This window comes from Cebidichthys violaceus, unplaced genomic scaffold (assembly GCF_023349555.1).
Source record: "Cebidichthys violaceus isolate CVI_PGR_0920_01 unplaced genomic scaffold, fCebVio1.0.p SCAF_44, whole genome shotgun sequence".
Classification (NCBI taxonomy): domain Eukaryota; kingdom Metazoa; phylum Chordata; class Actinopteri; order Perciformes; family Stichaeidae; genus Cebidichthys; species Cebidichthys violaceus.
This window is the reverse complement of record NW_027176639.1, coordinates 727,279-752,477: the sequence shown is the minus strand read 5'-3', so window position 1 is coordinate 752,477 and position 25,199 is coordinate 727,279. Positions and strand designations below refer to the sequence as shown.

General features: G+C 45.0%; 4 protein-coding genes across 8 annotated transcripts; 2 read left to right on the top strand and 2 right to left on the bottom strand.

The window, feature by feature from the left end:
* Window positions 1–37: 37 nt before the first annotated feature.
* On the bottom strand, window positions 38–13,499 carry slc44a2 (solute carrier family 44 member 2 (CTL2 blood group)). 3 transcript variants are annotated; one of them, XM_068728899.1, is made up of 22 exons: window positions 13,258–13,499; window positions 8,545–8,593; window positions 7,942–8,015; window positions 7,592–7,676; window positions 7,394–7,478; window positions 7,186–7,305; window positions 7,033–7,093; window positions 6,789–6,915; window positions 6,512–6,595; window positions 6,168–6,280; window positions 5,953–6,084; window positions 5,769–5,868; window positions 5,192–5,284; window positions 4,890–4,974; window positions 4,490–4,752; window positions 4,278–4,372; window positions 4,060–4,163; window positions 3,901–3,974; window positions 3,719–3,789; window positions 3,535–3,623; window positions 3,368–3,452; window positions 38–796 (listed from the first exon to the last, which is right to left on the bottom strand). In XM_068728899.1, exons 1-22 carry the CDS (start codon window positions 13,292–13,294, stop codon window positions 687–689), a joined length of 2,136 nt encoding a protein of 711 aa, XP_068585000.1. In that variant the 5' UTR covers window positions 13,295–13,499; the 3' UTR covers window positions 38–686. The 3 variants fall into 3 exon arrangements, with proteins under 3 accessions (XP_068585000.1, XP_068584998.1, XP_068584999.1); XM_068728897.1 differs by lacking the exon at window positions 38–796 and adding an exon at window positions 1,669–3,158; XM_068728898.1 differs by lacking the exons at window positions 38–796; window positions 13,258–13,499 and adding exons at window positions 1,669–3,158; window positions 9,435–9,734.
* Window positions 13,500–14,801: 1,302 nt separating this feature from the next.
* gcdha (glutaryl-CoA dehydrogenase a) lies at window positions 14,802–19,252 on the top strand. The gene is made up of 12 exons (XM_068729066.1): window positions 14,802–15,169; window positions 15,741–15,850; window positions 16,008–16,040; window positions 16,163–16,303; window positions 16,514–16,576; window positions 16,659–16,829; window positions 16,938–17,067; window positions 17,405–17,621; window positions 17,725–17,828; window positions 17,944–18,069; window positions 18,162–18,322; window positions 18,581–19,252. The coding sequence occupies exons 2-12, from the start codon at window positions 15,748–15,750 to the stop codon at window positions 18,652–18,654; spliced, it is 1,323 nt and encodes a 440-aa protein (XP_068585167.1). The 5' UTR covers window positions 14,802–15,169; window positions 15,741–15,747; the 3' UTR covers window positions 18,655–19,252.
* Window positions 19,253–19,355: 103 nt separating this feature from the next.
* syce2 (synaptonemal complex central element protein 2) lies at window positions 19,356–21,102 on the bottom strand. The gene is made up of 5 exons (XM_068729067.1): window positions 21,044–21,102; window positions 20,331–20,405; window positions 19,992–20,068; window positions 19,720–19,834; window positions 19,356–19,598 (listed from the first exon to the last, which is right to left on the bottom strand). Exons 2-5 carry the CDS (start codon window positions 20,379–20,381, stop codon window positions 19,428–19,430), a joined length of 414 nt encoding a protein of 137 aa, XP_068585168.1. The 5' UTR covers window positions 20,382–20,405; window positions 21,044–21,102; the 3' UTR covers window positions 19,356–19,427.
* LOC137886567 (uncharacterized) lies at window positions 19,936–23,664 on the top strand. 3 transcript variants are annotated; one of them, XM_068729069.1, is made up of 4 exons: window positions 19,936–19,979; window positions 21,718–21,914; window positions 22,070–22,400; window positions 22,841–23,664. In XM_068729069.1, the coding sequence occupies exons 3-4, from the start codon at window positions 22,184–22,186 to the stop codon at window positions 23,128–23,130; spliced, it is 507 nt and encodes a 168-aa protein (XP_068585170.1). In that variant the 5' UTR covers window positions 19,936–19,979; window positions 21,718–21,914; window positions 22,070–22,183; the 3' UTR covers window positions 23,131–23,664. The 3 variants fall into 3 exon arrangements, with proteins under 3 accessions (XP_068585170.1, XP_068585169.1, XP_068585171.1); XM_068729068.1 differs by lacking the exon at window positions 19,936–19,979 and having other exon boundaries at window positions 21,663–21,914; XM_068729070.1 differs by lacking the exon at window positions 19,936–19,979 and having other exon boundaries at window positions 21,663–21,914; window positions 22,035–22,400.
* Window positions 23,665–25,199: the final 1,535 nt, after the last annotated feature.

The window sequence follows — 25,199 nt, the reverse complement described above, 5'->3', positions numbered from 1 at the left end:
ATCCACGTTACTGCACACATATAAACCTAAGAAGCAGTGGTTTTTACATTAACCATGGATATGTTTTATTTATTTGGAGTACGAACAACAAAAATAAAACACAAGTTATTAAAAAATGAAGACCAGACCAAGTCAAGCTACTCGGGTCATTTGTAATCTCTTAAGGCGTCGAGTATTCATAGTAAGCTTTTTACTGCGGCGCAGTTTAGTGACTTTGGTTTCGTGAGCACATTTCAAACAGTGCAATATACTTAGTTGAACTGATAAAGAACAGCTTTAGTCATGTATTAACAGGCTACGATCAACCACGAACAGGAAATCACAGAATACACACAATGTGACAAAAGAAATAGCAACATGTACAAAGAGAAACGCTCGTTTGAAGGCCAGCGGCTGCTTAAATTAACTGCAATGATCATCTGTAGATCGAGCTCCCATATTCCTTCAGATATGAAATAACCCTCGTTGGGCAAATACAGGAGCCAATGGGCTTAAGGCTTTGTAACAAAATACAAAAGGATCAATATCATACAGGCAACATTATTAATCTCATTTGACAGCAAGACACAAACATACTGTTGTACACACACAGGAATGCATTGTAATTCCTCCTCACGTTCTGGTTTCCTCTTAAACACACACACACACACACACACACACACACACACACACACACACACACACACTTAATCCACAGATTTGGCTTCTTCATTGGACTTCTTCAGGAGGCTGAGCAGGTTCTGCGACATGAAGTACGGCCTCTCTGCTGACCCGTTGTTGCGCTCCAGGTCCTCCACTGTGACATGGACAGAAGCAGATGAGGACATGTTCCCAACAAAACGCTAAAGACTCCAGTACCTGTGCTCGTATTCATGCGTCGTCTATCCATGACCCGTTGAAGAATTAAAGGAGTACTCCAAAAAACGGGGAGGAGTCTTGACGAATTGAAGTAAACGGGGGTCACTTTTAACAACAGTCTCTGTTCGGTGGCGTGCGAGAAAAAGAGTTTTCTTCCAAATTCAAGGTAACACGGGGCGAGTGACTGACCTTTTTGGGGTTGAAGTGTTCCTTTAACATTAGTTCGTAAAGCAGTGTTTTGCTGCCCTCTCTGGTTGTAAATATCAAGTCCCTGAGGGTCTAAAGTGTGTTCCACCGGCCCTGTAACCAAACAGTGACGCTACGGGGTCCTGGAGAACACAGGTGAGAGGATACACCTCCACAGGTGTTAGTGGTGTTAAAATAAAAGAATGCTCTAATTCAGTTTATGCCAACCTGGGGATCGGGTCCCAAGACTAATTTGAGGGATCAGGAGATGATTAGATGAACGGTAAAGGGGGGAAACGCATATATCGGTGACAATGAATTGTTATTTTGTCCCTTTTGTCTTAATATTCTGTATTAATATTCTGTAATATTTTGGATATTACCTCTTAATGATGTCGTTAATCGATGCAGCAGCGGCAGAGATATCCTGATTTTAAATGTTTCACAGGCAGATCGTTCTCCACGTCAAGTCAAGTGACTGTCAACATGTAACGCTGGTTGGAGTGCAACTTCAAGACTAAATCCTGGCTCATTGTTGTGGGACATGAAAACTCACCTGCTTTCCAAAACGCCAGAGCACCTTCAAACTCACACGTGTGTTTAGCCATAACAGCACGATTATGATTAAATACAATCACCTTTAATCAAGATTTACATCCAATAAATATGGAATGTCATCAGTCATTTCAACTTACATCTTCCACGAGGTGACAAACAAGAAAAGAAAACGGTACAAAAGCATCCAGAGAGAGTTAAGATGTTAGTTTGGGAGCATTCAGTAGGCCATGTCAAAACCATGCAGCACTTTAGACAGAGAGAGAGACAGGATAGGGGCACAGCGAGGCAGGAGGGCTCAGTAAACAACTGTGTGGAGGGGGGGGGGGGGGGTCACGATGGCTGCGTCATGGCGACACAATCACTTACGCCAGTCCGAAATACCAAGGCAAGTAGGTGGCAATACAATACATGGGATCCCATCTTCGATCTCCACGAGACTGAAGCCAAAAGAAACATACAAGATGGACGTACAATGCTGTATGTATCATACAAGTTCCATAGGACAAAAAAAACAAACAAAAAGATCCAATATTCATACAGTATATATCAAATGTGTACGTTTTGGCGTCAGCTGGTATTATTGTAAACAGTGAGAAGAGCTTCACCGCTGATTGAGATGTGTGTCTGGACTGTAAACACGGTACCGGGTGGTTCTGTAGTGCATTCGTCGACAGGATTAAGACAATAAATATTAGTGACAGTAATCAGGCACAGGTTCAGCACTCACAACGTTCTACAGATCTTCACGATATAAAAACCAACACTGCTCTAAAAACCAACACGAGAGAGCTTTTTTTTTTTTTTTTTTTTCTTTTTTTTTTCTTTTCTTCTTTTTTTTCCTCCCAAAGCTACAGAGATGCACTGGGCTTTTGACCTGCTTTGACGTTCACATGTGGACCACGACCCTCACACGGCACCGCTCGCATAGCAGGGCCGTCGGACACTTGAGCTTCGTCTAACGGACCCAGACCACAAAGATACAGTTCTTTCATCCTTCTGAGGTTTACCGAGCCTCGCGTCTCGCCCTTGCATTGCTGTTAACTTCTACTCTTGTGATGCAGCGGGAGGATTTTCTTCCAAAGATTCCTCTTTTTCCTCTTTCTTTTCGCCAGTCTCCTCTTTCTCCGCCTCCGCAGCAGGAGGCGACGCCTCCTCGTTCTTTTCCTCCCGTTTCGACTCCTGCTTCTCCGCCTCTTCTTTCACCTCGGCTTCTTCTCTCTGCTCGGCCTCCTCATCCCGACTGACTTTTTGTTCTTCGTTTTTCTCCTCTTTCGGCTCTTCAGCATCCGTCTTGGCCTGCAGAGGCTCCTCCTCTTCCTCCTCGTTGTCCTGCTTCAGCACCGTCTGCTGTTTCAGCTGGATCTCTCCATCTTGTTGCTGCTGGAGAGGAGTCTCCTCCTCCAGCTTCACCTCGTCCGCTTGCTTCGCAGAATCCCCCTGCTCGTCGCCATCGTGCTCGTCCTCCAGCCTCTTGGCTTTGGAGAGGATCTCGTGCAGCGAGGGGGACATGAAGTAAGGCCTTTCAGACGAGCCGTCGTTTCTCTCCAAGTCCTCGCCTTTTTGTGTGCGAAGGGATGCGCATTTTGTGTTTTGGGTTGGGTTAATGGAAAAATTGAAACGTAAAAGGGAATGTGTGAAAATAAAGAGAAGTAAGACAAAGAGAAGAGAAGTCAGAAACATGGCAGGAAGAAGAAACCAGCATTTCAGCTTGAGACCTTAAAGCAGGAAGACGAGAGGAGATCCGGCCGAATGTAAAGTTACTCACAGAAGCAGAGGAACAGTGTGTCCACACACATGGCGTAGACGCTGAAGAAGCCGTGGGCGATGAGGTAGGATCCCACTACCAACGTCTAGGTGAAGAAAACCACAGACATCAAGCACTCAAAGCCCACAGGCGAGCTAAAACAGGATCAATGTATAACTGCCTCTCACCATTATTGGCACCCAGTAGTAGTTCAGAGACGGAGCGGCCTCCTCTATCGCTTTGATTCTCCCAGAGAAGAAGAAGAACGAGAAGATGCCTGTGTAGGACAAGAATGCGCGTTAGTGGAGTTCATCTTCGAAATCCAGACCGATCTGTCTCCACAGTCCAGTCTAAAAATAAAAGCTCTCCTACCAACGATTCCAACGATGAGGAGCTTCCCAAGAAACAGCAGGAAGTCAGTGACTTTATCTAAAACAGCCACCCTGTGTTGAAATGGGCACAGCAGAGAACATGAGAGCGTCACATTAAACAATGATTACATGAGTCTAATGCTTAGAATTAAGGTTGTGGATAACAATGCGATGAAATCCCACCTGATAATGTTCCTCATCAGAAGGAAGAAGGCATCTCGGGCCGAGGGACAGAAACTCTTTCCGTAGATGGCAATCTGGAGGAAAAACACGACACTTTAAAACCGGACCGGACCGGACCGGACGTCTCTCATGCAGCCGTATCCCGTTACAAGGACTCACCATGATGTAAGCGTTCCTGTTCAGAAACTTGATGCATTTCTCGAGACACCAGAAGCAGCACTTCATGCAGCTCAGCAGGAACTTGGCAAACTTGTTCTGAGCGCCTGAAGGAGGAGCATACATACACATGCGTCTTTGATTTTTGGGGCGAACTGCCCCTTTAACACGGTCGGTGATAAATACATCATAATGGTGACGAGGAAGTTAAATCTTCTGACCTTTCAACTTGTGATCCAGGTACTCCAGAAGGACCCTGATGACCTGGACCAAGGACAGGATCAGAGAGCCAAAAGCCAGGGAGCCTGTGTGGTACCTGGACACCAGGAGGGAACAGAAGATATATATATATATATATATGTATATTAACAGCAGATCACAAATACACGCAAGTGGACAGATTGCACACAATAATAGGAATGCAGCCGCTAACCGAAGAGCCCGACCGAGTGAGGAGAAGATGGGGTAGGCGGGAATATCGTCAGGCTTCTTGAAGGCCCAGTAATACGAGGCGAAGGCCCCCGACAGAGTGACCTGGCCCAGGGCCGTCACGAAGTTGGCGCACCAGAAGAAGAGAAAGACGTTGTAGAACTGGAACAGGATGAGGTATTTGTGGTAGAGGGTCTCCCCACCGTAGAAGGCAAACAGGCACTCCGCATCCGGACACTGAGCTGACATGTTGGAAGTGTTGAATGTCTGGAGAAAGAGAGAGAGAGAGAGAGAGAGAGAGAGAGAGAGAGAGAGAGAGAGAGAGAGATTATTGGGGATTCTTCATGTAGTAAAATATGTATCAGTCAGTGAATTTCATGAGGCAGTGAGATTTAAAAGCGTACCTTGGGGTCGCAGGTCTCTCTGGAGTACTCGCACTCAGAGCTGTTGAACACTTTGTACACCTGCTCGTTAGAGGTGGACAAGAAGCTGGTCGGAGCGGTCAAGGAGGCTTAGTCCACATAGAGAGGGCGTCTCTGAAAAGGTCTCAATCAAGAGACATCCGCATCTATTTACAGGAACATGTCTCCAGTAATAATAAAAGTAGAGACGGTTGAAAATCTAGAGTTGAAAATCTAACTTCTAATAAAAAGTGAATTATTTTGTGACGCATTTGTGTTTCGACCATGTTTGATGGGAAGGATACACGGCAGTGATGGCCCAGTAAGCGATCACCACGGCCAGGAGGGCAAAGGTCAGCAGCGGGTAAAACAGCGAGGACATCACGTGACCGACGGCTCTGAAACGAGACGGGAGAAGAGAGCAACAGCGGAAACGCTGATGTGAACAAATACGGATATAACTCTGTGGAAACGAGGGTCATGAAGGCTGTGAGGACGAACCGGGACGGAGACAGAGAGCTGGAAGGAGAAGCTAAACGTTCTGACGGGACCTGAAGAGTTGTGTGATAATTCTCGTCACTAGGAGCGAAACCCTGACTGTTGTGGGTTGCCCTGAAACCACATCAGGCACCGGCCGTTTGGGGTTCTAGATGAAACTCTTTGAATATAAAAGGGTTCTCTGTAAATACCCCTGGGTGGGTTCTCGTTAGCACCCTTATAAGGTGGACAGTTCTGGGTAAATCCTCCGGAGAGGGTTCTATCTGTAGAACCTCTCATATGTACCTTTTTATTTCTCAGAGTGATTGTCATTATTTAAATATGAATTAAGTGCAGCTTTAAAACACGTGAGCAGCTCTGGTCACTCGTCTTGCTCAGACTCACCTGCTGGCCTCTTTGATGAGGGCGATGGCGATCATGATCCTCTTCCTGAGGAAGATGAGCAGCAGGATGATGACGACCTCCACGATAGCCAGGATGATCACTGCGAAACAGCGAACGCATTAGAGCCTTTCTATTCCCAACACTGCATACAGAGATGTGTTAAAAGGACCGAACGTGAGCATACTGAAGGCCAGCCAGGTCTGTCTGATCTGCAGGTAGACAGAGAAGTCCGTCTGCAGGCCCAGGTCACGGATGGTCACGTCAGAACCCGGCTCTCCCTTCAGACTCGCAAACTCCATGTAGCAGTGGAAGATCCCTGACAGAGAGGAAAACATATTCAAATATTTGAAGTTCTTCATTTGAATAAAAGTGGATGATCTCTAGAAGATGAGGATTTACCGTATCCGATGACTAGAATGACCAAAACGATCATGACCCAGACCATGATGCCGGCCAAGAACCGCAGCAGGACGATGAAGATCAAGCTCACCACCATGGCGATCACCAGACCGCTGGAGGAGGCGGGACACGTCAAAGGTCGTGACACATTGAGAGGCAACGGCGGCAGCTCTGCCTGTGATCTTGACATGCGTGTTTAGCTAAAGTCTGTCTCGAACACTCAGAAGTAAAAAAAACCTTCAGCGCCATGACAGCTGTGTGCGTGTTGACAGCTACGGTGGATCACCGTTTATTAAGTAAACAAGGACTCCTGAGGTTCTGGTACTGTTACGTTACGGACTTACAGCAAAATCCAGTGCCAGGACTGAGTGTAGTCCTCAAAGATCCTCATGGCCACCTGGCGAGCTTCAACAACCACATTTGATTTCCTGTTAAGAAAAAATGGAAATGAATTAAAACAAACAAAATGAACATTGTACACATGTGCTGAGCGTCTATATGCAGCATACTGGAGCAGCATCGCTGAATAACAGCGAGCTAACGCTATCAAAGTTAGCTCTTTGTCCGACGCCTGTTAACGGTTGTATATGTTGCCACACAGTGGGAAAAAAAGGGACTCACTTGGACGCCTCCAGCACATCCGTGGCGTTGATATTGAAGCCCTGTCCGGCATCTAAAGTGGTCTCGTTGCCCACCACCACCACGCCGCCTTTCATCGTTCCCAAGGCGGGGAGGCAGCGACGCGTGACTGCGGAGGGAGGAGACGATCCGGTTACTTATATTGCCGTTCTGTGTGTTACAGCAGACCTACAGATACATCTGTAGGTTTTTTAATATCTGTGTGAGGAACAAGCGTCTCACTCACAGGCTTTACTGGGCATCAGCATGGCCGGACACAAGCCGTCCTTCAGGATCTCGGGAGGACTCTGAATCAGGTGAAACACCCTTCATTATACTACAGATGTTTTGTTCTACTGCGACGCACGTTCGTCTATTGAAGCTGTGTGTGAATACCTACCAGTTTGGCGAAGTTCACTCCATCCTTACAGTATTGTTGGAAGTATTCGCGGTCTTCTTTGCTGCCTAACTTGGCCTTCACCAGCGTCAGATGCCTGTCGGGACAGCTTTCCACACATAACTGGACACAAACAACGACACGCAATCGTAAAAATGTTCACAGCATGTTTCAGTGAACACAAAATTACGAGTAGATGTCGTTTTCTGACCTGTGTGGTGGGGCACTGGAACTCCAGCAGCACCAGAGGGCTGGCACACTTCAGGATGTTGAAGTAGAACAGAAGAGGCTTCTTCCTGTTGAGAACAAAAAGCGTTATTTGGCACGCATCGCAAATTAACGTCTCAAATGACGGGGTGTCAGATTACAGCGATACACCGTAAACGTCGTGCTGTTTCGGGTGACTCACTCCAGAGGTGTTCCAGCTTGACCGCAGAACTGCCCCCTGCTGTCCGTGGGATAGATCACTTTCCTGGGGTCGCCCTGAGACCAGGCTGCATGGAGGGCAGTTCAAATAATTCAGAACAAAAGATGAGATTAGATCAAATGACAAGAGATATTAAAAGTGGAAAAGTTGCTCATACTGGTCTTTAGTATCGTCAGATCTAATTATACTAAATCAAATTAATCAAATGTTTTTTGGCACATTTGCGATTTCAGATGTATGAATTATCCTCTTTGCTCATTTAAATAAAACTAATTTTACTAATAAAGTAATGAACCACAGTACATATTGAAGTCATGTTGGATCAATCTTACCGACAATACCGACAGCAAAGTACCCCAACAAGGCCAAGATGAAGAGAATACAGCAGAGTATATCTGTGCAGCCCCTGAGAGGGGAGAGGAGAGGAAGAGGAGAGGAGAGGAAGAAGGGAGGAGAGGAAGAGGGGAGAGGAGAGGAAGAGGAGAGGAGAGGAAGAAGGGAGGAGAGGAAGAGGGGAGAGGAGAGGAAGAGGAGAGAGAAGAGGAGAGGAGAGGAGAGGGGAGGAGAGGAAGAGGAGAGGAAGAGGAGTGGAGAGGTGAGGAAGAGGGGAGAGGAGAGGAAGAGGGGAGAGGAGAGGAGAGGAGAGGAGAGGAGAGGAGAGGAGAGGAGGAGAGGAGAGGAAGAGGGGGGAGGAGAGGAGAGGAAGAGGAGAGGAGAGGAAGAGGAGAGAGGAGAGGAGAGGAAGAGGAGAGGCAGAGGAGAGGAGAGGAGAGGAGAGGAGAGGAAGAGGAAGAGGAAGAGGAGAGGAGAGGAAGAGGAGAGGCAGAGGAGAGGAGAGGAGAGGAAGAGGAGAGGCAGAAGAGAGGAGAGACAGAGTATTATTATTTGTGTCTTGTTCTGCAGAAAGAACATGTCATTGAATTCTGACGTCTCACCTGTTGTGAAGCGGCCCTTTGAAGTTTGGGTCAAACTTCCTGGACTCCCCTGATGATGGAAACAGACGACGGACTCGTTAGTGTTGAGTTTAAACTTTAACTTCAGTCTGATGAGACTTAAACACACGCTTTAAGGGTAGATAGCAGTAAACCACTTTACATTCAAGACTGACATTAAAATGAATCTCACAGCATAAATAGTAATATCTCTCCAACATCGCAACACATTTAAATAGAGATTAAAAACAACAACACACGTGTTTCTGATCAACAATTTGCTTGAAATCACTTATTTGGACAACTTGTAAAATGATAAAACTGCAAGATTATGGCTTCATGATACGACTCCACTGAACAACAATGACAACAATCATAATCACAATAACGATACACTAATTAAATATCCAGTTGTCAGTGGTCTCTGGCCAGTATACTCTCTCTCTCTCTCTCTCTCTCTCTCTCGTGCTCATAAGCAGCTCTCTCGGTACGGGAGACGCACTCGGTCCACATATTGACACAGTGAGGACCCTCTGCAGAACAAAAGGATCCTTCTGCCTCACTGCCATGCCTAGCAACCCACAAAATGGCTCCCCGGCGACGGTGCGCTCCCCCGTGGACATCACCGGCCGCCATGGAAACTACCTCAGACACGGAGAAGCGTCGACACACACACACACATACACACACACACACAGAGACACAACTACAACCACAAAGACATTGCTGTCCTCTGTATTTTAGGGTCTATGTGACTTAAAACAGTCCATTAACCATCACAATGAAGAGAGCATGAGTCACAGCAGCAGAGGTCTGTCTGAGAAGCTTCAGTAACGTTGATGAGACGATCAGATGGAGCTTCGGTTCATCATGAACGCGGACCGTTACAGTACCTTGTCTCTCGTATTTTGTCATCCCGTCGTTATTTCTGTCTCAGTGTCCGTCATGGACGGTTCTACAGAGTCCTCTCAGCGCGCTGTGTGTATGGCAGTTGTTTCTTTCCGTCTCCTTCCTCTATGAGATCTCTGTCCCCAGACCTCTTACTCTTCACTTCCTTATTTTCAGTGTATTCATCGCTCTGCCTCCACCTCCCGTCACCTCTGTCTCTCTGCGATCCCTCTCTCGGCTCAGGACTCGTCGGGGGAATTGCAGCAAAAACAGCCTTGATGGGGGAGTTAGAGAGAGAGACGTGTAGCGCCTGTGACCCAAAAGTGACAAAAGACTAGGTATGTTTTACACATGCCACTACAGGGACGCGGTCTGGAAATCCAAACACCGTTTCCCTCCGGCACCATAAGTGTTATTTTAGGCTCAATCGGTTGAGTCAACATGCTAAACTGTGTTCACTGCTTCTTTGTTACGTCTCTTTTCTCAGCTTCCTGTTTCTACTTTCAGCTTCTCAGCACTGCGACGACATCCTCCCTCTCTCATATTCAAATGTTACATCGCTAACTTCCTAAACAATGGACGTTGGGGCAGACAATGGAGAGTCATTGAAACGGTGTCTCGCACTGTCGAGACAATGATTTGGTTCTGACGAGGCGGTGGGCTGAACCGTACATCACAGATAAGACCGTCCTACGAGTTCTCTCCGGTGGCACATGGCCTGCTCTGCCCACATCCGCTGCCATGTGACATAACTGACAGCATGCCACAGCATGAAATACAACACCAACCACTGGCCTCACGCACACACAGTGCCTCACACACACACACACACACACACACACAGGGCCTGCTACACACACACACAGTGCCTCACACACACACACACACAGGGCCTGCTACACACACACACACACACACACACACACACACACAGGGCCTGCTACACACACACACACACAGGGCCTGCTACACACACACACAGTGCCTCACACACACAGTGCCTGCTACATCCAGTTACTTCAGAAAATGCTGCAATTTGTGTTTTAAAATTGGATTCAGTTTAAGATTTTAATTATTTTCGAAGGTTTTTAGTGTCCTATATATATATATATATATATATATATATATATATATATATGTGTATATATATATATGTGTATATATATATATATATATATATAAACTATAAAAAGTTGAAAGGGTTCTCTGATGCTGTTTGCCCCCCCCCCCCCCCCCCCCCATGCCACACTTCCTCTTTCTCTTTCCTCAGGAGGATAAACATTGAAAGTCTTTTCTCCATCAGCCTTTCATGTCTTGGACCATCTGCTAATGTGAGAGCCACTGCTCCATTAGAGCTGCAGGAACAAGCGGCTCTTTGACGGCTTTGTGCCATAAAACAATCTCTGATTGTGCAGAAAAAAAAAAAAAAAAAGCATTCCAGCGCAATCGCCGTGTACAAATGCTGCCAAAGGAGTCGTAAATACTCTGTAATTGACGAATTAATGGGAGAGTGGTTTACTGGTGTCAGTAGACAGCAACCGTGAGAGATTTATATGTAAAAAGGTGTAAATGTTGCCAATGTGTGTTTCTAGTGTGTGTGTGTGTGTGTGTGTGTGTGTGTGTGTGTGTGTGTGTGTGTGTTAAAGGAAGTGATGATGTCATGATGTAATTCTGGGCCCAGAGCGGTTATCATATGAACCCTTCCCTGGCTACTTTAATGAGTTAGTGGCTACTGTGGTTGTGTGTGTGTGTGTGTGTGTGTGTGTGTGTGTGTGTGTGTGTGTGTGTGTGTGCTGACTGTACATGCAAGGAGACATTATGAGTACATATTCCTGACAGTTTCATCTTTTTTCATCTACCAAGAGGATGTTGTGACGAGGCGCTAATCACTGGAAGCAGGAAGTAAAAGTGTGGCAACACTCCGGCTCCAAATGCATCTCTGTGTTGCGACGACGTTGCGGCCCTCAGGCCTCGTTCAAGATCTTTAAGAAGGCCTGAGGGCCAGAATGTGCAACGCTTTTATCCTTCCTGGTTAGAGCCTGTAGATAGAGATGGTTAACATGTGTGATTCACAGAAACTACTGTAGGAACTCCTGTTTCACTGCCGTATTCCAGCAGCTTGTTACTGCTTCAAAAAGCTCCTCTTCGTCAACTACTGGTGAGGTCTTTGGCCTACGTACTCTTACAAGGAGGAAACACGTTAAAGTCTCTTTGTGTGGAGACAAATACTCAGATCTCTCTCTCTCTCTCCCTCTCTCTCTCTCTCTCTCTCTCTCTCTCTCTACTCCTCACAGGAGCTGCTCAAACAGCAACAGTTTGTCTGATTTTCCTCAAACCAACAGTCCAAATGAGAAGCGATCATTGTGAAACATCTAGCAGTAGTGTCTCAGTGTGTGCTCATGCATGCATGCATGTGTGTGTGTGTGTGTGTGTGTGTACAGGCAGTGTGTGTGGTAATGCCTCTGAGTGTGTGCCAGCTTATTATTGACTGGAAGCCTCTTGACTGTGTCTGCTGGGTACAGCAGGCAAGGCTGAACACAGTCCAGGCACTGCAGGCTGCAACCTGCCTGCATGCACGCCGGCCTAGACAGAGGGGAAAACGCAGCAGCAACTGTAAGGCAACCAGGGACCGGAACTGTGCCGATAAAAACTGCTGTTTAAGAATACCGGCGAGCTGGAATGCGTATGGTGCGTTTAGCGTCGTGTAAAGCTTCATCTCTCCTTTAACAGGGCTGTTGTTTTTGACCTTTCAGTCTTCACGGGGGAGGAGAGCCGAGGGGAAAAAGAGTCGATGTGGTAAAAAAAAAAAAAAAAAGAAAAGATAACGCTCCACAGTGGGAGCTCCGTGGATCGACCGGAGAGGACCTGCACTCAAGCTTCGGGTGTGGGCTGATGGGAGCATCTCACGTTGTGAAAGAAGAAATAACTTAAAACGGCTGCGGTTTGCTTCGGAGCTGCGGCCGCCCTCTCATGTAACAACACTGAGAAGAGGCTTTAAAGAGAGATCAACACTGGTTTCAACAACTTCATGACTCAACGGTCCGCGTGAACGTCAGACAACCCAGCCCAGACGCAAGAGGACGGCGTCAGGCTGCTGTGGGCTGCTGAGTTGAGAAAGCGCATGTGTGTGACACACACACACACACACACACACACACACACACAATAATCGCCAATGAGTCATGTCTTTGGTTGCTATAGAGGATGACATTTTCCATAATATGTACATGCAAAAAAAAAAAAAAAAGGCAGTGAACTAAACCAATTAACGTGTTAGAAGTGTATACGTGTGTGACAGTACCAGTGAGATAAACGGTCATATACACAAAACTGAAGATGTGTTTTAAGCGCAGGAGAAAGCAGAGTAAAGCCGGCCTATAGAGGGTGTGTTCCTGCAGTGCAGAACATGATTTAATTTAGACCAGCCCTGTCAGGAACAGATAGCTACTTTGTTTCCTTTCAGCGACATTAAGCCATTTACCAACAATAGACCACTAGGTTGAGGTGGTTTCATTGGCAGTACAGGCTGTTAAAATAGAGCTAACTGGTCAAATACAAGCACCCAATTTGCAGCGTGTTGCTTTCCTTCACTGTGTGTCGTCAGACGAAAAATCAAAGACTAGTTCAATGCGAATTCTCTGAGATTAAAGATGAGAACTCCTCCGAAAAACAACCCGGAGGATGAGGATGAGTCCAGATCTGCATGAGGTCCACACCCATCCATCCATCCCCCCCCTTTCTGCAGTCATTGTTTCCATTTCTTTTCGCCCGTTTAAGTGGAAATCAAAGATCGAGGAGAAAAACACGGAGACATAAAGCTGCAGTTACCGTATTTAGGGTCCGGGTTTTTCTCCTCCGGCTCCATTCTCACTCACTGCAGATCAGACGTTAGACGGGACAAGTCACCGTGGAAATGTCGAGGGGAAGAAAAAAAAAAGCATCAATAACAGTGGAGGGGGAGAGAGAGAGAGAGAGAGAGAGAGAGAGAGAGAGAGAGAGAGAGAGAGCGAGAGACCGTCCCAAAGCAAACTGAAGCACGGGCGCATTCCAGGCTAACGGAGGGGAGCGGCAGCCAATCGGAGAGCAGAGCCACGTGACTGACGGCTGCGCACAGCCAATCAGAGCGCGTCTGAGCGGAACAAAAAAAAACAAAACATTGGCGCTTGCCGCTGCTTCAATGGAATGTGCAGCAGAGAGCATCGACAGAGTAAACTGACCGATTTCTTTTCTATCCTTAAGATTAAATCAGAATCACAATCAGAAAGTGTTATTTATCACATTACTTTATTTATTTATTACATTGCTTTATTACAACCCTATGCACGTGCTCGTGTGAGAGAAAGTACTCCCAATAAATAAACACATAAAAGTGAAATACTCAACTGATGTATTTAAGTACAATTAAGAGCTTCTTTGTCTATTAAGTGTTTTCATTCCACTTCATACTTTTGATTCATACTCCACTGTATATATTTGACGGATAGATACACTCACTCAGTGTGTGTAACATGAGATTCATTGTTATAGATTCAACTACCCAGAAGTATTTTAAAAAAAGCACACCCTAAAATGCTGATCACAAGTGAGTTATAGAAGAAGACATTTTGCTTCACAAACACTTTTATTTACATACGTTCAGTACATTAAGCGGCTCGTAATGAACCTTTAACATATAAGCCTTTTTTTGCTTAGTTTGTATATTGTTGTGTTGTTACATTTATTTAAGGATATGATGGTCTTCCACCACAGCAGCCCAGGCTAAGAGAGTAATTAATATGTTTCTCTAGCAGAGACACTAAACTATAGTAGACGTAGGAGAGACTCCTTATGTTTAAATAACTCCACCGGCTGGACGGTGAACCGTGGCAGACAGGTGGCTGCTCTGACCACAAAGGTGTCAGGTTGTGCCAGTAATAATTTAAAAAGGTATGATATGTTATCTTAAGAAAACCGTGAGAGCATTCTGGGTCAGTCAAACAGACAATTCAACAGTGTATATGTACCAACAATGGCTAATTACGCTGTGAAAGGTCACGTGTTCGCTCTCTATAATGCAGGCTGATGGTCATAAACCGTTTCAGAACATTTGGTCTCAGTAGCTTTTCTTCTTCTTTCCAACATGACCTACATTTCCCTCACACTACGGGTTCAATTATTACATTATATGAGCATTATTGACACAGCTGTATTGGCCTTTGGTCAGCAGCAGCGTCACTTGTAAAAGTTGGAGACATACAGTGTGACATGCGTGCATGCAGTCGGTACACGGCTCCTTATTTTTACCAGCCAATGAGCTGGAAGGGCGTGGGTCGACACCCTCCACGCATCCCCTCCACCCGGCCATCCATATGCGCCATTTTGAGTGTGGAAACACGTCGGGAATGAACTCCACTCACCTACAATAACGCTTGAGTAGTTCTCTGTGCGCGATGCAGGAAGCACTAACAGACATTCCCCACAGACAAACGTCCCCGAGTGTCATATAATCACGTGTCCACGCGGACACACTGTCCAGACGCGTCGGTTGCATAACTTCTATAGGCGCGTTGCACAACTATAGGTCGTGCATTGCCTCCAGTGTGTTCCTGCCTCACCTGTCATGGAGGGAGAGAGCTCCCGCGTCTGACGTTATGTATCCCGGTGACGTAGCGACCGGCGGAAATATTATTTAAGCAACTTTCTATTGCCTCACCTCAGCGCGTTCAAGTCTCCAGATCACCAGATAAAGGAAGGAACTAAGGTACTGTGGATCAGACAAAATCCTCTCTGAATGCTGTCGGTGCTGCACGGATCATCGTGCTCTTTTGTTTACTGAGGAAACATTTTAAATAGTAATATAATCCAGCGTCTACTCAATAGTCAGACTAACGTAAATCCTGCATGGAGTGATTGTAATAATAATGTACGCTCAAACTTTAAAAGTGTGTTTGTGAGCCAAAATAAAAAGACTTGTAGCTCAATGTTTATTATATTTTGACAAACTTTCACTGATCTGGCCGCTCAACCTACAGCTTTGTTGCATAACAATGTAATATTAACCGTGAATGTGCTTCACCCAAGGACATGTATGCATACCTGCAATAATCCTGCAGTACGCTGTTTGCACTGTTCACTCCTTTAACTTTAAAGATGTTTACTGTCTTGTATATATATGTCACCTCTTTTGCTCATTCTGGTATATTTTTAACGATTTATGATTCGTTGAACTTCTTTGTGCGCTGCCTGGGGTTTAGTGGCGTAAACATGTCACCAAACCTTCTGAAATAATACAACTTTAGATTGTGTTCTACCTCTCTTTTCTCTTTATTCAGTGAACAGATGGCTCTCAGAGGTGCTGTCACCCGTCTGCTCGCCAACAGCCCAAAATGTGCTGCCGTCACTGGGTCCAGAGCCCAGGGCACAGCTGCTACGGCCGTCAAAGGTATGTTTCAATTTCTTTATTCATTCTTTGAATATCTAGGGGGGGAAATGGTAAAGGACTGTCTTTAGGGAAATGAAGGAAGGATGAAGGAAACACACAAAGGAAGTGACAGGCGGTGACAAGAGATATAAGTTGTTTACATTTTTCTTCTTTTTAGATGCTGAAGAAATGAAAAAGCCTGCGAAGGCACGTAAGTGAATTTTTAATGAGTTCGAACCGGGTCTTGTTCAGATTCCTTCACAGGCTCGTTATGTCACATGTCTCGGTGACATAACCGCTGCATGTGTCTTGTGTTCATGTTTTGACCCTCAGCCAAGGTGGCGTTCAACTGGCGGGACGCTCTGAATCTGGAGGGTCAGCTGACGGAGGAGGAGATCATGATCCGGGACTCCTTCCGCGACTACTGCCAGGAAAAACTCATGCCCCGCGTCCTCATGGCCAACAGACACGAACGTAAGCAAAGCACACATCTACACATCCGTGATCGCAGCAGGAAGTATGTCGCTCCATTGCCGGTCAGTTTACTTCCTGTCTGCTTCTGAATGAACAAACATTGCAGCAGGAAACAGAAAAAAGGGCCCATTTAGAATCTTTATGTTGTTTTATTTTCTTATAAATATTTAATTGTCAGTTTCTATTTTCCCAACATGCACCGTGCCACAGATTTCCACCGTGAGATTGTCTCAGAGATGGGAGATTTGGGCGTCTTAGGCCCAACTATTAAAGGTAAACAATATGACATTATTATTATTATTATTATTATTATTGGGGTAGAGGATGACCTCACACTGATTTCTTTGCCCTGCAGGCTACGGCTGTGCCGGCACCAGTTATGTGGCGTACGGCTTGATTGCCAGAGAGGTTGAGAGAGTGGACAGCGGGTACCGGTCCGTCATGAGCGTCCAGTCTTCGCTGGTCATGCACCCCATCAATGCTTATGGCACCGAGGCCCAGAAGGAGAAGTACCTGCCCCGGCTTGGTGAGGGCGACATTTTCTGCATTTGTACATGACGTTGTTATAAAAAGAAAAAGAAAATGGTAAAGGCCGGTCTTTAGATCGTCCCTCACGTTGTCATTTGTCTCACAGCTCGCGGAGAAATCCTGGGCTGCTTTGGCTTGACGGAGCCCAACCACGGCAGTGATCCCAGCAGTATGGAGACCAAGGCCAAATACAACCCGTCCAGTGGAACCTTCTCCATCAGTGGAGCCAAGACCTGGTAGGTAGACAGACACAAGATGCATTGTCTTCTCTTTTGACTCAGGATGGGACAGACGTGAAGATACTGGAAGCCAGTGCTGGACAAAGATCTGTGTTTTAGAGGGTATTAGATGCTGGTTTGTTTGGTTTCATTGGAAAACTCATGGAATTAAAATAATAAATAAGGGCAAATTAACTGTACTACTTACCATTTAGCTTAGCGATAGACATTTTAGGTCAGTCAGAACTGCAAAATTAAACTTTAAATAATAATTTGGTCTGGACCAAGCGGACAAGCCCTTGAAGTGAAATACTTCAACGTGTTTCTTGTTCCTCACTCTCCTTCCTTCCTTTAGGATCACAAACTCCCCCGTGGCAGACATTGCAGTGGTGTGGGCCAAGTGCGAAGACGGCAAAGTGCGTGGTTTCATCTTGGAGCGTGGAATGAAGGGTTTCGCCACCCCCAAGATCGAGGGCAAGTTCTCGCTGAGGGCGTCCGCCACTGGCATGATCCTGATGGATGAAGTGGAGGTTCCCCAGGAGAACCTACTGCCCAACGTCTCTGGTCTAGCTGTACGTTTGCTGCTGCCCTCTTAGTTCAGGTTCAGCTCCAACAAAAACCCAAAAGACTTCACCTAAATGTAACATTTCTCTTGTCGTTGACCTTTTCTACCAGGGTCCCTTTGGCTGCCTGAACAACGCCCGGTATGGCATCGCATGGGGAGCTCTGGGAGCTGCTGAATTCTGCTTCCACGCTGCCCGGCAGTACACTCTGGACAGGTACGTGACGTTCTCTACGGTAATATAATATGCACATTATCTCCTCATGTCAGCTCTTTTTTTTTTTTTTTTTAAGAGAGGGATTGGTTTTCATTTCTTTCTACCCTCCAATCAGAATCCAGTTCGGGGTGCCACTGGCCAGGAACCAGCTGATGCAGAAGAAAATGGCCGACATGCTGACGGAGATCACCCTTGGGCTGCAGTCGTGTCTGGCCTTGGGAAGACTTATTGATGATAAGAAGTGAGTCTTCTCCGTCCGTCTTTACATTTCTGTCCCTCTCTTCTCCTAAAAACATTTCTCCTTAAAATGCTGGTTTGTTCTTCTCCTGATAGAGCCGCACCGGACATGATCTCCATGCTGAAGAGGAATAGCTGTGGCAAGGCTTTGGATATTGCCAGACAAGCCAGAGACATGCTGGGAGGAAATGGCATCTCGGACGAGTACCACATAATCCGGCACGTCATGAACCTGGAGGCCGTCAACACATACGAGGGTAGGCGCATCTGGTTTTCACCGTTAGCATTAGGACTGACGGAGGGCAGTGAAAACGTCATCATGTAGGTCTACCACTAGAGGGCAGCAGTGCGTAGATGAGACATATTTCAGAACTTTTGATCAACTTCATACATTTATTTAAAAATGTCACATCAACTTCAGAGAGATACTGTGATTTTTACTGACAACTGAACTATCTCTTGAAGTGAAAACAAATGATTTATCGTGTTTGTTTGTTTTTTCTTGTTGTTTATAGGAACTCATGACATTCATGCCTTGATCCTGGGCAGAGCCATCACCGGACTGCAGTCTTTCACCGTTGAAAAGTAACGGTTGAATTGGACTCCATCAGCGCTGTGCTATCTGTTTCTCATTTTGACAAGCTCATATGTGCAGAAACATGAAGTGCTCTTAATCTACCTCGCATTATGAGCTTCGACACACGTACATCATCACATTTATATGTTTTCAAAACCCGCGACGGGAGCCTCTGTTTGATGCCATTTGTTCAGTTAAGATGTCTGAAATATGCTTCAGGCGCTGACTGTGCATGCTGCATGTAAAAGTTGTGGCATTTGGAGTCGGTGTGATAATTGGATAATATGTAAATAAATGGCTTGGAATGAGTGGAAATGTACGAGTGAGTGCAGCTGAGATTAACTATGCACAGATACCTTATTAGATCTTCTTTTCTCATTTAACATAATCATATTACATAAGTTACTGTAGGTCCAGAAGAGCCTTGTCCTCTGTGCTGACGCATTTAAGTGTTGGTTTTAAAATGTTAACCACCGAGAGACGAAGAAAAATGGGGATTATTTTGTTCTCGTTAGTTTTATTAATTGAACTGAAAATTGTACATTTATAAAACATGTTTTCAGCTTTTGTTTTGTATTCTTTGACTGCAATAAAAGAGCTGTGAACTGAACTACCGCCCCAACAACAAAGACACAGTCTAGCGTGTATTCTGGGGAAAAGAGGAAGAACAACGTGATAAAGTCTATTCTGAAAACTCAACACAGTAAACTAAAGAACCCATCGACTAGTTCCAAAAACAATACGAACGTCAACAACAATAACTGGTTCACCAGGGCTCTGGTGTTTTAAACTCTGAGACTCGCCAGCGCCTGGCCGGCCTCTATGAGCTCACTGTTCAGCTGAGTGCAGCTTCCCAGCACCTTGGTCAACTCCTGCAGCTTCACATGCATCTCGTTACTGTTCTCTTCGTAGACCATGTACAAGTGCTCCTTCATCTGCTGACACATCTCTGTCACCTAGGGAAGAACATGGGAGGTAAAAAATGGACACACAGTATAGGCGTCACTCCGCAATTTTGATTATCGGTGCATGGAAGTCGTGAACGGAGGACCAGGAACATGACAAGACGTGTTGCACCTTCTCCACTAGCTTCTCCTGGTAGCTGTCCAACACCTTCTGGTCAGTGGTGCGTCTGTCGTTTATCTTCTCCACCAGCTCCTGAAGTCGTCTGCTGATGTCATCTATACTTGAGCTACAACAGATGTTGGACATGCATGCAGTCTGAATGTGGCTTTAAACCTAACTGTGTTTTACACGGAGGAACAGGTCGAGTGCTGCTCGGGAGAAAGAGCCTCCAACGTGAACCGTCACCTCGGTAAATGGATTGGACTGTAGAGGTAAAGCTGTACCTGGTGTGCTGCTCTGGACTCTCGGTCATCACGCTCATGTTACAGGACTTCCCTCTCGATGAGTTGCTGTCTTCTGTCTGTATTGCCAACGACAACGAGAGAAAAAACAACTCTTCCATCAGCTGTGATTTCACAGATCCCCGTAAAATATATTTAAAATCTTGTAAGAATGAGATGGGAACTTTGGGGAACTTGGGTCTATTATTCATGCGTTTATGGTTGAAACAAAACATGCACCTTATGTCTTGTTAGCAGAAAGTAATAACTTCTTCACACAGTAGTAGTATTTTGTGTTTTCCACAAGTTCATTAGTTGCTGTACTTCTAAAAACCAAAATACCATATTTTGGGACTCCTCGGTCTCTAGTGTGACACGTTGACCGCTCATCATCTGTGCGTCATCACGTGAGGTGGACTGTGAGGCGGATGGACACGTTAGGTCGTCAAAGAAAAAATCCATTTAGGTTTGACTTCGCAGTGCTAAATCTGGATTTATAAAAATAAAACACACCTGTTAAAAAAAGCACAAATAACGTCAGTGAAAAGAAGATAACAGTGGAACACGTTAGCTGTCTTTGAGGATAATATAACGTTATTAAAAGCTCTATTCTCACTTAGCTAAGTTACAGCTAACGTTAGCTCAGAAACTCCTTTAGCTTTATAAGTTCACTGGTTTTAGCTCATGTTAAACCCTCACGGCTCCACAGTTACAAACCACATAATGATTACAAGTGTTTAGTTATAGTGTGTTGCAAACAAATGCTTTGACTGTCACATTTCGTTAGTTATTAGACAGCCGGTAACTGTTTCCTGAGTGTATCGTTAACTTGTATCTAAGCTAGCTACACCCTCTAGCTGGTTAGCTAGCTAACAGCTAGCTGGTTTGCTAAAACACGGGACTAACGTTAGCAGTTAGCTAGCTAACGGTTAGCTGGTTAGCTAAGCGCTAACAAATGCTTATGTTTGTTTTTATTTTTTAACTGTGTTAAAATCATCGACTGTATAAGATATATTTATAAACAGTATATGGTTAAAATGATGATATGTTCTCACCTGGTTAGCAGCGGTGGAAGAAGTAAAGTAGCAACACCTCACTGTAAAAATACTTAGTGAAAGATAACGAGTGCGAATTAAAATTAAGATTAACAGTCTTGCAATAAAAATTAAAAATAAACTCATCATGCAGCCCCGTAAATATGCTACTTTAACATTGTTGTTTTTATTTTTATTTTAAAATGTTTGATATCAGGTAGGTGCAAAATAGCAGAACATGGAAATACAAGTAGAAGTAACTTTACTTTAAAATTTACTGGTTACTTTCCTCTAATATATTCACCAATTCATTTAGAATATGGACAGAAAAACAAATAATTTTTTTGTCGAGAACTAAGAGATTATGAGAAATTATGTCACTGAGTTGAGACAAATATGATTTCAACCATCCCAGTCAGGAAGTCTGTGGGATTTTATTTATTTAAAACAATTTAGGATTTCTTGACAAAGATTTAGTTTATTCTTGTGTGAGAGAGAGAGAGAGAGCATTATGGGGGGAAAGCAAAGCTCACTGTGGATTAAGTAATCTGTGTGGGATGGGATGGGATGGGGATGGGATGAGGGGGACTGATTGATGGTTGCTGTGATTGGAAGTGTAATCCCTCCCTTCCTCTCTCTCTCTCTCTCTCTCTCTCTCTCTCTCTCTCTCTCTGTGTTTGTGTCACCGCCCACAGTCGGGATTATTTCAGCAGAGAGGACGCAGCACACCAACACAGAGGCTGTCTGACGTGTCCTGACGTCTGGTGGAGGATGAACCGATGATTTCAACATGATGCTAAACATGAAACGCGTTGTTTCACCGGATGTGAAACGCCACTGCAAAGATCCAAATGTGCTCAATCTGGAAGCTGCAATAACTTGGTTTTGACAGGTGGGTGAATTCATTCACTGGTCTGTTTCCATGTTGGTCAAGTGGCTTCACTCTTCCTTCTGCCTTATATTAAAGTTAGTCAAAGGATAGAATACAAACATTGTTATTGTCTTTTTTTAGGGAGTAGACTTCGACTCTGTCTCTCCTCATTTTAGGGAGCGACACCTTGAGCGAGTGGATGAATCAAATTGGGAACATTTTTGCTTTGAACACAATAAAATAACTTCTACTCATTGGAGGAAGTAAGTGGAGGCTTCTGCTCTGGGAATATGGACAACTTTAACAACACCAGCGAAGGCGGACCTTCGTTCCAGTACTTGGTTCAGAATTTGGAGCCTCTGTACAAGGAGTACAAGCCTCCCTCTAGGGACATCATCCAGCTCCCTAAGTCGGTCCTCTACCTCCTTGTGGCCGCTCTGGTCGTAGTTGCTGTGGCGTACGCCATCGTGGGTCACCTCATCAAGGACCTGATGCTGGATATAACAGGTACTCCAGTCCGTTAGTCGTATACCAGAACTCCCTTTTGCTATTTAATAAGGTTTGTCTTCTGTCTACAGTATATCACCGCTGATGTACTTCAACACTCAATGCAAAATTCTCAAGTTATTACACATGTTGAATCAGAGGTTGATTGCCCTCTCTTTAAAATTAATGTTCTGTTTAAAGTCTTGGGGTTACAATTTAATATCTAGTGTTTCTGTCGTTGAGCCTGGTTGTTTTTCTTTTAGTTTTTTGTCTTTTATTGTGCTCAAAATGAAAAAAAGAAATTCTGAATGTTATACAGTAAAAAGCAAAATATAGTTTTCTTACTATGTTGTCATTATGTAGTCATTTCTCTTGGTGATGGAGCACACATTGCTGGACTACTCTCCACCAGTGCCGAGACAGTGAGCCTCTTACATTGTCCCCGTCTCCTCCGTCCACAGACTGTTTGCTGGGCCCGTACGAGGACGACCTGAAAAAGGAGAGAGAGGTGGAGGGAGTCAGCCCGACGCTCATCCCGCCTCCCCTCAGCCACCACCCGAATGCCTTCCACGTGTGGGACCAGGACGACGTCATCATCCCCATAACCCTCCGAGACGGGAGCCCACTGTCCAGCCCTCTGTCCAGCCCTCTGATGTCCGTCATACCATACATACCCTCTTTTTTTCCCAACTCCCTCAGCGTCAACAGCCCGTCCCACATTCAGCCAATCCCGAAGGAGAGTGACGCATGAGGCAACGCGAAGGATCCAGGACATTTTTTTCAAACTGCGTCTTCAGCTCCTTGTTTTGAGCTTTGAAACACATTTTTTTTAATGTGTTTTTTGTTAAAGGTGACGGAAACATTTTAACGATTTCTGGCAAAGCTCTCGTGAAAATCAGTGAGCGTCACAAATCCGGCAACATCAAACGGCCTGCAGAGACTTGCATGTATGCATTGAGACTTTTGATGAGCGGATTTACGTCTGTCGGAGTAACTGAACGTGTCCAACTCGTGACAAAAGAGCAAAACAAACGGACGGCATTCACTGTGGATTGGTGCCAAGTTAGACTGGTGATCAGTCGTGATCCACAAACTTCAGATGGGGTTGAGCTGTGTGGCTCTTGTGACCATATGCAACGTCAAATAATCCAAATTAATAATCACGTTAGGTGCTGAACATCTAAAGGCCTCTCTGTTTCTGTAAGTGACTCTCAAATGCATTACACACACATTCATTTTCACAACATCATGTTTAAGGAATACCTGATGAGAAATAAAGAGAGCAGTGTGAGTTCTTGTGTCAAATAAAAGTGAATACTCGTGTGTCGACTCGATCTTATTCTCACACTAAATATATTTCTGGCCCTTATGGGAGGATCGGCCTACTAACTAATAGGGTAAAGTTAATTCAATTAGTGGAGGTGAGCGTGTTAACGTGACTGTGTGCTGCCCTTCTAGGCACAGACTAGTGAGCTTAAAGTTAATTAATGTAAATAGAAGCCTCAGGAATAGAGTGATCGTCCACACGCATCTATTTCAGTAAAGTAATAGAAACCAGAATGAATCCAGCATTAAAGTCCTTCTCTAGTCTATTTGTAGTGACGCAGGTTCTACTTAAGGCCCTGATGTAGTTGTGTTATTCGGACAGGTCACATGTGTCAAACTGTTCAGATATGACGGTGTGTGTTTATGCATCTGCAGAAAGCGTGCAGCGCTCTCTTGCTCGTTGGCATCAAAACACACACACACACACACACACACACACACACACACACACACACACACACACACACACACACACACACTGTTACACAACTCCAAAAAACAGATTTTAAGCAGGATATTGGACTGAGATGCAGAAATCCTGGGATATTAAAAGCACACAAAGACTGTGGCATCACACACACACACACACACACACACACACACACACACACACACACACACACACACACACACACACTTGCACAGAACCAGCTATCTCATCCATTTCTCATTTCTCACTCTGTGCCCATAATTAAAAAGGAGATTATTCCACCTTTATCGTCTCTCTCTCTCTCTCTCTCTGGACGAACACAGTATTAACATGACATATCTCTTCATTTAATCATCTCATTGAGTTAACATTGTTCTGGACACTCTGTGAAACCCAGAGTGTCCGTATGCAGTGAGGGATGGAGATTAGGGAGAGAAGATTAGACGAGCAGCTTAGCCTTTAATACAGCATCCTTTTATTACTTTTGAGCTGCGGAATTAGATAATCGGCAGCAGCCTAATCTGAGCGGAGCGACTTCTGAAACGTTATTCTGCTTGCATGACGGCATTCATTGGATTCAGTCTGTTTTATGCAGAGACGGCCAACAAAAGAGTTCGATAATCCAATTTATTGTCTCTGATAGGCGAGATTTTAGACATAAATCAACGTATTGCAATTTAAATATTGCTTTCTCAGTTCTGACTTGATGGAAGGCAGAAGGTTTTCTAATCCCATTTCCTCAGGCAGGAGATGTTAGTGCTCTGAACTCTGTGAGATGGAGCTCTTCAGGGATAGAGCTTAAGACGGAGCCAGTAAAGAAGGAGGTCAGTCTGTGAACAGGTGACGCACCAGACGGCTCCAGACCCTCCTCACTTTAACCACAGGTAACACGGTCACACTCAACACAACTTGTATTCAGCTTCTAGGGTTGCTTCTGGCCCTGCAGGGTGTTTGGGCTGCAGGGTTCTAGAGCTAACGTGGTCGCAAAACACTGTAGAGTTGTGCCGATTACCTCGTTCTTCATATTTCCATGGGTTAGTTTCACCATTTGAGCTGGTTCCTCT

Bases quoted from the DNA above. Each gene is read 5' to 3' on its own strand.
- slc44a2 (XM_068728897.1), bottom strand. From the start codon at position 13,294: ATGGAGCCGGAGGAGAAAAACCCGGACCCTAAATACG. The intron at 6,596-6,788 runs GTGAGTCCCTTT...TTTTCTTAACAG, and splicing joins GATGTGCTGGAGGCGTCCAA to GAAATCAAATGTGGTTGTTG. The intron at 6,085-6,167 runs GTAAATCCTCAT...CCTCTCTGTCAG, and splicing joins CATTCTAGTCATCGGATACG to GGATCTTCCACTGCTACATG.
- gcdha (XM_068729066.1), top strand. From the start codon at position 15,748: ATGGCTCTCAGAGGTGCTGTCACCCGTCTGCTCGCCAACAGCCCAAAA. The intron at 15,851-16,007 runs GTATGTTTCAAT...TCTTCTTTTTAG, and splicing joins AGCTGCTACGGCCGTCAAAG to ATGCTGAAGAAATGAAAAAG. The intron at 18,070-18,161 runs GTGAGTCTTCTC...TTCTCCTGATAG, and splicing joins AGACTTATTGATGATAAGAA to AGCCGCACCGGACATGATCT.
- syce2 (XM_068729067.1), bottom strand. From the start codon at position 20,381: ATGATGAGCGGTCAACGTGTCACACTAGAGACCGAGGAGTCCCAAAAT. The intron at 19,835-19,991 runs GTACAGCTTTAC...CATCTGTTGTAG, and splicing joins AGTCCAGAGCAGCACACCAG to CTCAAGTATAGATGACATCA. The intron at 19,599-19,719 runs GTGCAACACGTC...GTTCTTCCCTAG, and splicing joins AGGAGAAGCTAGTGGAGAAG to GTGACAGAGATGTGTCAGCA.
- LOC137886567 (XM_068729069.1), top strand. From the start codon at position 22,184: ATGGACAACTTTAACAACACCAGCGAAGGCGGACCTTCGTTCCAGTAC. The intron at 22,401-22,840 runs GTACTCCAGTCC...CTCCGTCCACAG, and splicing joins CCTGATGCTGGATATAACAG to ACTGTTTGCTGGGCCCGTAC.